Genomic DNA, 11,223 nt, shown 5'->3' on the forward strand with positions numbered 1-11,223 from the left:
ACTTATATCGTTGAGTTTCACCAAAACTAACATGTACTCACAATTATTTGTGTACCTTGCCCCTTTAGGACCAATAAGTAACACCTCGCTGAGCGAAAACTATTACTAGATTGATGTAAAGGATATCCAAGCAAGTGTATATTTTGGCATGGCACCTTTTAACTCAATTTTTAAGTTTGGAACTTAAGGCTCTTACTATGTTGGTTAGATTTTAAGTGAACTAAAATCCTTAATCATGCAACATAATCAAGCTTTTGATCTCATGCATTTTAAGACATATTTAAAACAATAAATAACTTAAAACATGCATAAGATAAATGTGATCTAGTATGGCCCGACTTCATCTTGAAGCTTTGACTTCAAAGTCCGTCTTGAAAATCTCCGTGGGAGGCACCATTTTCTTCAAATAGGATAAGTTATAACTAATTACAACTATTTGATGGTACGCAGACCATATTTGAATTGAAAAATAACTTTGGTACTTTAGACCAATTACATTCAAATTAATGGTACGCAGACCATATTTTCTATCCTATTTGGGCCATACTAGTCACTTCATAACCTGCAAAACAGTACATATACAATATATACTATTCACCCATTCATTATCATGAATGGCCCACATAGCTGGTTAGTAAAACACATTATGCATCACGTAAACATTTGCAGCAATTAATCAAGGGCACCAATAATCTACCAATTATTCAGTCCTTATTAATTCTAATCAAGTTGTTTTAACCTTAAGGATTTGTAGACCTAATCAAGAGTTTATGACTAAAAGCGCTCCCACTTAAACCAATAAATTTATATGCTTTACTAATTTTAAACATAAAAATGTATTTCTAGTCCAACCGGAAACATACAAATTTAATTAAAATTTAAAGCTCATATCAATTTATAATTGAATCCCAAAAGTTTAATTTAATTTCAGTCGTATTTAAATTAATTCATGATTTTAATTTTAGTAAAATAATTAAAATAAATAACATTTATTATAATTACAATATTCAAAATTAAAATCCAAGAAAATAATTTAAATTATTAATTTTAAAATTAATTAAAATTACGTGAACTGAAATTTTCAAATTAAACATTCAAAACGATCTTTAATCGTAACGCAAACACCCTACGCGTTGCACGCCCATGGGCCGCACGCACACAGCCATTGCTGGCCATGTGCGCGCAGCCCATGCGCTCGTCGCATAGCTGCTGCATCCCCATCGCAAGCCTCCGCACGCATTGGTGCTCGCTGCGCGCGCCAGCGCTCATCGCACGCGAGCTATCGCTCGCAGTGTGCGCGCGACATCGCTCGCTGGGCGCGCGAGCCATCGCTCGCTGGGCGCACGACATCGCTCGCTGGGCGGGCGACATCGCTCGCTGTGCGCGCGAGCAATGCTGGCTGTGCACGCGAGTCCTCGCTCGTTGTGCGCGCGAGCAATGCTGGGCGCAGCGCTCGTGGCACGCGAGCTTGCGCTCGCTGCGCGCGAGGCTGCGCGCTCTTGTGCGAGGCAGCGCGCGTTGTGGCGCAGCTCGCTTGCTGCCCACACGCGACTGCCTTGGCTCGCCCTTCGCCCATGCCCATTCGTCCATTGCTCGTGGCACACGACACAAGGCAGGGCTGCTGCCTTGTGCTCGTGCACTACGCCCTTGCTCATTGCATTCGTGCCGCACGGGCGACGAGCTCCCTTGCTCGTCGTCGCATGCCCGCATTATACAACACCCCTTAAGGGTAACACGAAGCGTCCATTGCTTCGTGCGTGCAAGTTTTATGAACAAATCGCATAAAAATTTAAAATTTATATTTAAAATTAATGACAAATTAATAAATAATATTAATTTCATAATTTTAGGGCGAAAAATCGAAAATTTATTATCCAATTGATTTCCGATTGTTATGGACTCAAATCTAGGTCATAAAAATTTAAAATTTATCATAAATTTATAATTTTTATGGTGGTTTTTAATCATAGGTTTCTAATTAAATTACAATTAATTATGAAAATCAAATTAATTCTAAATTATTCTAATTTTCAACAAATTAATCATAATTACAAATTAGATTGCATAATTAACAAGACTAGGCATTCAAACTTGTTAAACATATGCAGTAGGTCAATCAAAAATTCAAGATTTATCAACAAGAATCGCAAATATTTAATTTAACATCTTAAATTTACGAAATTTTGCATTCGAAAAGTCATAGTTAGGCTTCGAATTTGAGAATTCTGGGTTCGGCAGAAAAATACTCTTTTTGTCAAAATTTTAGAATTCCTTTTACATGCGGAATTGACACAAAAATCACTCAATTCGGATGAGTAACGAAGAAACTGCCGAAAAACTGCGTACGTATAATTAAATAAACGCAATTTGCAATTAATTAACAATTACGAAAATTAATCACCCCTTTTAATTCTTGCAAATTTGTAATATTTAACCATGTTCATGCAATTTAGATTATGAAAATAATAAGGGGCTCGTGATACCACTGTAAGGTTATGATACATATGACATTACATAGATCATGCGGAAACAACCATTAACCCAGGACAACATATTATTTACACATAATCATATAGCATAATTTAGATGCATACTCTTTGTTGCGTGCCCTCCCTAGCTGCGCCCGAACCGAACAAGAACAAGTCTTTAGGACTCCAAGTGTCGTCCCTCCGTAGATAGTCCACAGCACGTCCGGATCCGCCTTAAGATTGACCAACTAGAATCGCCCTTAAGGTACTAGAAAATTTCGGCACTTTTATGAGCAAGATGTGTGTTTTAATTTTCTCTCAAAAAACTCACTTTTGAATACTTTGAAACTTGTTATAAATTGTGAGCCCTAGCCTCATATTTATAGGGGTATGGAAAGGGAATCGAAATCCTATTCAGATACAAATTAATTAAACCTAGAATCCTACAAGAACTCTAATTTAATTAATTTATCAAATAGAATTAGGAATTTAATCATTAACCGAACTCTGCATGTTTTAGGAAACGTGCACGAACACAAACACTTGCACACACACGCACGGCTGCCACGATGGGCCCCATGCGTGCGCGCGAGCAGCAGCCCACGCAGCGCTCGCGCGCGCTGCGCGCTGCGCGTGCTGTGCGCGCTGTGCGCGCTGCGCAGCCTGCTGGGCCTGGCCTTGCGCTGGGCCTGGCGTGGCTGTTTGTGCGGCGCGCTTGGCTTGCTGGGCGATGGCCTGGCTTCGTGCTGGGCCTCGTCCGGCAGGCCTCGTCCGATGCTTATTCGTACGATGCGCTTCCGATTAAATTTTCCGATTCCGGAATTCATTTCCGATACGAACAATATTTAATATTTCCGATTCCGGAATTAATTTCAGTTTCGAACAAATATTTAATATTTCCGTTTCCGGAATTATTTTCCGATTCCGGTAATATTTCCGATTCTGACAATATTTCCGTTTCCGGCAATATTTCCGATTCTGGCAATATTTCCATTTCCGATAATATTTTCCGATACGTACCATGTTTCCGTTTCCGGCAACATCTACGACTTGGATAATATTTATATTTCCAATACGATCCATATTTCCGTTTCCGGCAATATCATCGTTTCCGGAGTATTCATTTCTTGCTTGTGACGATCTTAGCTCCCACTGAAACCAAGATCCGTCGGTTCCGAATATTCATAGATGGAGTATTTAATGCCATTAAATACTTGATCCGTTTACGTACTATTTGTGTGACCCTACGGGTTCAGTCAAGAGTAAGCTGTGGATTAATATCATTAATTCCACTTGAACTGAAGCGGCCTCTAGTTAGGCATTCAGCTCACTTGATCTCACTGAATTATTAACTTGTTAATTAATACTGAACCGCATTTATTAGACTTAACATAGAATGCATACTTGGACCAAGGGCATTATTTCCTTCAAAATTCCCCCCCCCCACCCACCACAGGCTGTAGCATAGCAGAACCTGGACTCTCCTGTTCTTTCATCCACCTCTTTCCTTGCATACTCAGTCAACTGACCATCCTCCACATCAATTGCCATGTCAAATCTAGCCCATACCCTCTCTATGCACCACTTTCTGATTAATGTACAACAACAAATACAACAATAAACACATAACAACACAAACTTCAGAAAATAAAAGAACACTAAGTTTTGAGTTATACCTTCCAATAATGAGAAGACATGCATGTCTTTGTATGATTTTGTGCATGCATTGAATGACTCCACAAAGTTTGTTGTGTTGTGATCACAACAAACAGCAGGATCAAACCTATGCCTGGACCATTGCTCCTGGCATGTGTCCAAGTATGCAACAGCATTTGGATCATGATAAGTGATTTTCTCCATTGCTTTACCATACACATACTCATTGTATGCATTAGCAGCTATCCAAAAGAGTTTGAAGAATGCATATCCACCAAATCCATTGTTTTTACAATTCATGTACAAATGTTGGCAGCAAACTCTCCTAGTTGCTCTAGGAAAAGTGTCCCTCACTACCAAGTCAACTCCCTACACAGAACACAAATAGGTTCATTTTGGTTAGACGGGTATGTGTTCAAATGTCCGACTCGGGAATATTAAAATATTAAAATAAAAAAGGAGCAAAAAGGAATACATACCCTCATCCTGTCACTGATAAAGGTCCAATCATCTCTATTGCAACCCTCTTGCTCAAACATCTGCCTCAAGCATCTCATGAAATGTGTCCAATTGTCACAGCTCTCAGTGTCCACTATCCCATAAGCCAGAACAAATATTTCATTGTTCCCATCCATGCCAACTGATGTAAGTAGGATTCCGTTGTAAAAACCACTTAGATGAGCCCCATCTATTCCAATTATAGGCCTGCACCCCTGTGAGGGGGTCGAAAAAGCACGAGGCTAATGCGTGACCTCGTCCCTCGTGGGTGTGACGCTTCTTTTTGTCAAATCAAGTGTAATTGGATTTCCTGTGAGTTTACACCCAATTGACTAGTAATATAGGAGTCGCCATTCAGTTTTTAACGAAAATGAGAAAAACTGACAAAACCCGGTTATCGTGACATAAAGGGAGTGCAATTATGTTTGACCACGACGGCCGTAGGTTCCCTTGTGATCCCTGGTGGCGGGGATCGCTCAATGTACACCCGCAGGGTAGAGATTGAGGGTTCGGGGGACTGTAACTACCGAGAGGAGTACTCGCTCTTCGATAACTCCAGAGGCAGGATATCCTTACTAGCTCAGCATAAATAATTGAAGGGACATGCGTTAACTATTAAACTAATCTGAGTTGATTTTAACAATATGCAACATATAGTACTAGATCGAGCGCGATTATCTGATTTAGATTGTTTTAAGGGACCTAGTATGATAATCCAATTTCCCAAAAATATCATATTTATTAAGCGTGATCGAACAATCAGATTTAGTTAGTTTAACAGTTCATAAAAGGGCGAGGAAAGCAATTAAACCATGGAAAAGGGACACATTACGACGCACCCTTGAGAGGTGCGTCACGGTTCTCAGAAAACTAACCACTTTGACTTTGCTATTTCTCCTTTTATTTAACTAATCTCAAATTGTGGGACGGGATACGTTCTGTTCGATTTATGGATCGATTGCGACAGAACGCGTGATCAGTTTTGCAGCGTGAAGCTTAGGCTTAGGGGTTTAGAGTCAATACTCAGAATAATAATTGTGTGTTGTTCTTTTCACGTCGAGCTTAAGGCCCTATTTATAGAAAAGAGTTCGTGGAAAGATAGATTCGTAGAACTCTAATCCACGAGGAATTAGGAAAAAACACGTACTAGGTATTTTCAGCGCCCAGGCCTGGGCGCCGAAGATTTCGGCGCCCAGAACCAGGCGTTGAAAATAGGATCTTGGCTGTTTTCTCAGTCAGATTCGGATTCCTAGAATCCGGAGTATTTGAGATTTCATTGAGTCTTTTAGTGCGTATTAACCTTGTGACGGGATGCGTCTGGGCCCGTTACCAACTCTAGGCTCGTTAGGATTTTAATTAATACGTGACTCTTACTTTCGAATCATATTAGGAATAGGATTTTCTCGCAATTTCTATCTCATTTAGGATTTATGTTGGAGTGCAACACCTAATTCTGACAGGTTTCTATCTTTTATGACTTGCCACTTTTAACAACTACCATTACGGCAGTTACTATTTTTAGCAGGTTTCCATAAATAGCAAGTTTCTATAAATAGCAGGTTTCGGGTGAAATGAAAAGGGGAATTGAGATTCGTTATTTTATAGGAGATGCGTTGTCAAGTGGAGATTTACGTTTTCATCATCGAACCTTCCCTTTCGGGAATGGGGACAAAAGTAGGTGTCTACAGTTAGCCCCCACTTTGACTTAGTCTTGGAGTAAGACGATGGACAAAGTATTAGACGGAGTGCGTCACACAAGCCATGGTGACCTGTTTTGGCGAGGGTCTCACGAGCCCCCGAGTGATAACATTTGACTTAGGGTCATCACTTGAAGTGTCGACATATCCCTCACGTGTCGTTGGGATTTGTCAACGGATAGTATAGAAACTTCCTCACTTTGTCATTGGAAGGATCTAAAGAAGTGTAGAAACTCCCTCACTTTGTCATTGGGAGTAGCTACAGATGTTCTCGAAATCAAAGCTATAAAGTGTAATTGGGCCTGGCCAAGCCCAACCACGAGGTAAAAAATGTTTTTAAAGATTCTCATTTTCAGGGCTAGCTAAACGAGAAAACCCCCTTGTTTTTATGGGACGTAAAACGAAGGAAAATCCAGCACATCGTTCTTTTTTGGAAAAAACGGAAAACCAATCTTTGGAAAAAGGGAAAGCTACTCACATCGTTCTTTTTTGGAAAAACGGAAAACTAGAAAAAGTTATCGCTGCAGCGACTAAGGACCTGCGCAGTTAGTGACGCAGACCCCGCCGACTAAAGATGGCGAGCCTGTCCGCTAAGGGTGGACACCCCGTCCGATAGAAGTGGACGAATCTATTTTTGAATTTTGAAAATAAGGACCTACGCGGTTTTGTGACGTAGACCCCGCCGGCTAAAGATGGCGAGCCTGTCCGCTAAGGGTGGATACCCCGTCCGACAGAAGTGGACGAATCTATTTTGAAATTTGTTTGTGCTTTTTGAAAATAAGGACCTACGCGGTTTGTGACGTAGACCCCGCCGGCTGAAGATGGCGAGCCTATTTTAAATTTGAAGACTTTATTTTTCGAAAACTGAGGATCTGCGCGGCTAGTGATGCGGACCCCGCCCGCTGAGGGTGGGCGAGCCCATTTTGAATTTCTTGCTTTTTCATTTTGCCTATGTAGGAGGGTTTTTTCGATTACAACCTGTTGGTGGGTCGCAATATTTCCCGATTAGGTGTGTCCTATAAGTGGGTCCACACTGTGTATATTTTTTTGTTAACGATATTGCAAAATACTGTTTTTGGGAAAGAAATGTCCAGATAACGGATGTTTTACACAAATAGGGATTGCGCGTGCCCGACAGCGAATATTCGCTGTCTGGGAAACACTTTCAGCGCCCAGCTCTGGGCGCGAGAATTTCTAACGCCCAGAGATGGGCGTTGAAAATGCGAAGGGCAGACTGGTCTTTAAATACGCGGACCGTCTCTTTCCTTTCCCATTTTCGCCATTTTCGCTCAAACTCCTCACCTCTTTCAACTGATTTTTGGCTCGTTTCTTCACTTTTCTTTGCGAATTCTACTCCAAGTCACTCCCTAATCTTCCCAATGTAAGTAATTTTCAGTAATTTTGAGCTTTTTTGTCAATTTCAGTATTTTTGGTCAAGTTTTTTTTTGTGCATGAAATTGATTTCGGGGTTTTTGATTTTGTGCCCTTTTCCCTCAATCAAATAGTTGGAAATGTTCTACATAACATGTTAATTAGTTTGTGCATGTTAATTTTCGCAAGTATGCTGATTTTTGTTGAATTTGGGCATGTTTATGCTAGCCCCCAAGTATTCCTATGACTCTAGTGTTTTCTTACAATGTAGGTGTTTTTGGTATATTGCTTGAGTTCCTCATAATTCATGAATGACAAATTATGGAAGAATTTTGATTTTGTTGGAGTTAATAATAATTTTTCTATTTAGGGAATTTTTGCTCAATATGAACTTAATACCATGTTTTTAGGGAACAAAAATTGTATGACTCCATTTTATGAGCGGAATGCACTTTTTAGTGATTGGTGTGAGTGCCAATTTTGTTAAAGGTATAATGCCTTGTTGTATCGTTGATCAGCATGTCTGACGAGTTGTCACCTCCTTCAGGTGGCCACGAGGAGCGTGGCATGACGCGTCAGTCTACTGGCGCGGGACCCCTATGGGTGGGTCCTAAGTTCTACGACGGTCGAGACCTGCACTATGACCTAGAGCACCACGTGACTACCCGCCTTCACGCGAGGATGGACACTACGGTTCGCGGCTACGGTGCAGCGACGAGCGAGATTATTTTTGGTTTCTTGAGATCGGACGCCCAGGCTTTGGTGAGGGCGAGCTCACTTTTTCCGGTGGTCGAGACCTTCTGGGAGATACTACGGCTTAACATCTCCCTGTCCTTTCTGAGGTCGCTCATGAGGTGGTGGTGGGATACCACCAACACATTCCATTTTCCTTGGGGTGAGATGACGATCACTCCTAAGGACTACACGGATTTGACGGGCTTGAACTTTACAGGGAACCCGTTCGCCTGGGGTCGGATGGCCTACCGCCGACCGTTGCTGAGGGTACCAGGCTCCTGGGCTCGTGGATGGGCATGAGATTGCCTTCGTACCAGCCCCGTGGGATACCTTTTGCTGACCTGATGTGGGCCCTGGAGCATGGGGTGGAGGAGTCGTCTTCGAGACAGGCCCGACTGTTCTACCTCCATTTTATTACTTCCACTTTTCTATCGGGTCCGACTGACACCTTTGACCCGAGGTGGATAGGCATGGTGGAGGACGTGTCTACGCGGGGTGACTATTGCTGGGGCGATTTGGGCTACGCGACGCTCGTCGGCCAGATGAGATTGGCGGTGCGCGAATCGGACCCTTGTAGACGTCACTTTGTCATTACATTGGCGGGAGTGCCGCGTATGATCGAGGTATGTACCTATCCTTTCTTTTGTTTTCTCGCTTTTACCGGGCCCCTCTTTTTTGACGTATTATTGTCTTTTCCTTTTATAGCTGTGGGCTTTTGAGCATTTGCCTTGGCTGGCTCCCCGAAAGGGGCAGAGGCCTTTGGAGTACCCTGCCGGTCGTCGTTGGGGTTGGAAGAAGAAGCCGACTGCGCGTCCACCGCCCGATACCGTGTGGGACATCATTCGGGACGGGAACCCTGAGCATGTACAGAATCTTATCCTCTATCTCGTATTTCGTCATTTTTCTTTTATTTTCTATGTGCGAGATCTGACCGTGTCCGTACGAAACAGGTGGTTTGGACCCCATGGCTCTCCTTTAGGGGTACTTATGCTTCGGTCAGGGATAGTTATGCCGTGAGCCAGATGCGGGTCTTGTTCGTTGGCCGCCGCGACCCTGTCTGGTACCTGGGAGAGCGGGTACGTATGCAGACGGTCGGGGTTTTTTCGGTGCCTAAGCCTCCACCTGCGACCATGCTGTCTACTCGTTCGATAGGCGAGTCGTGGAAGGTCTACTCGAGGACTGGTGTGCCGGCGACGGAGTTGGTGATAGCGGGAGCTAGCTATTATCAGTTTATCCAGGATTCCCTTCGTCTCCCGGAGCCTGGCGTTGTGAGTTGCTCTCTCTTTTTGTACTGATTTCTTTTTGTTAGGGTTTTCATGCTCGTGCTTATGTATTTATGTTATGTGTTTTATGCAGGAGTATTCTGACCCTTTGTTAGGGGGATGGGTGCCTCCCGATGCTCGGATCTCGTATACCGGAGAGAGTGGATCCGAGATTGTGGAGACTGTCCCGGAAGACCGGGTTTTCCATGCTCCGCTCCCTGAGGGAGTACAGGCGGTATGCACCTTTTATTTGTGCATTCTTCTTATATCTTTTGTTTTTTTTCTTTTGTTACTAACATTCTTGTTTCAGGTTCCGGCCCGTACGGCCAACGCGATGGTGGGGGTGATCAACCGGTTGAAGTCCGCGTTGGTTCGGGCCCGATCTGCACTTTCTTGCAGGAGCCCCCACTCCACTCGGGTAATGTGCCCTCTTTTTTCCTTTTGATCTGTACCTTTTGTTTGGCTTTCCGTTACTCACCCTCCTTTTTGTTTTTGCAAACGGGGGCTGGACGAGCCGGGGCCGACGACGCAGGTCCCTGGGGTGGGGGACGCGGTCGTGAGGAGAGAGAGAGGGCACGGCACTCGCCCCTACGACATCGCCGTTCCGATGTGGGGACGAGTTCTTCTGGGGAGAGGTCCGAGCCGGAGCGTGGGCGACGTTCCGTGTCGGTGGCTCGAGAGCCTAGCCCCGAGTTGCAGCCACAGCCTCATTTTTGGGGTGATTCTGGCTGGGGGTCCTCATACCACGGGGAGTGGAGTGGATGGACCGGTGAGGCTTGGAGACATGAGGTCGATGAAGAGTCTTAGGCTTGCCTCCTGTTTTGTATATATTCATTCTTGTATTCCGCATGTATATATATTTTATTTTTTGCGAATTTTGGGTGTAAGAATGTTTGAGCCTTCCATGGGCTTTGCCTCAACTCATTATAGCACTATTAGCTTTCTAAAACAACGACGAATTTCGAAAAGAGAAAGAATTCCATATATAAAAAATGAGTTCATACAAGAGTGCACACATATTTTTAGACTAGCCGACTACTTGGGGTATTACATATGCATGTTCACTATTTTTCGTTTTTTTTGCCTACTCGTGCCATACTCCTTTGTTGGGCTTGTTCCTGAAAATTCTTGTGTCTTTGTTTTCATTCTATTTGGCCTTGCCCGTGCATGGGTTGGGGTATAGTGCCCTTTGTAACATCCTTTTGTCTTGATGTGCTCCATGACTTTAGTATTTTTTTAATTTTTATTGGACCGAATCCTTGATAAGGATTGCCTACGTATCTTGTCAGAATCAGGTCGCGCGTAGTTCTAACTATGATTTTTTGAAATTTTTTAAAAGGGGCGTTCATTACACATCTGCTACCCCCCAAGTGTTCGTGGTTCTTTGATGATCCGAAAAAAGGAGTACGAACACTTGCAGAAGCGGGAGGATAAGTGGCGAGAGAGAATGACGCCCAAATTCGGGCGTAGGAAATATAGGCGCCCAGGCCTGGGCGTTAAAAATAAAGGCGCCCAGTCCTGGGCGCTGAAACTTTG

General features: G+C 43.3%; 1 protein-coding gene across 1 annotated transcript in view; it reads right to left on the reverse strand.

Moving 5' to 3' along the window:
• LOC110802987 (protein FAR1-RELATED SEQUENCE 5-like) overlaps positions 1 to 4,019 on the reverse strand; it is a 29,601-nt gene extending 25,582 nt beyond the window's left edge. The window contains exon 1 of the mRNA XM_056835726.1: positions 3,920 to 4,019. Within this exon, the coding sequence (XP_056691704.1) occupies positions 3,920 to 4,019 (100 nt within the window). The remainder of the gene's footprint in view (positions 1 to 3,919) is intronic.
• Between the last annotated feature and the right edge of the window lie 7,204 nt (positions 4,020 to 11,223).

This window comes from Spinacia oleracea, chromosome 2, assembly GCF_020520425.1.
Source record: "Spinacia oleracea cultivar Varoflay chromosome 2, BTI_SOV_V1, whole genome shotgun sequence".
NCBI lineage: Eukaryota > Viridiplantae > Streptophyta > Magnoliopsida > Caryophyllales > Amaranthaceae > Spinacia > Spinacia oleracea.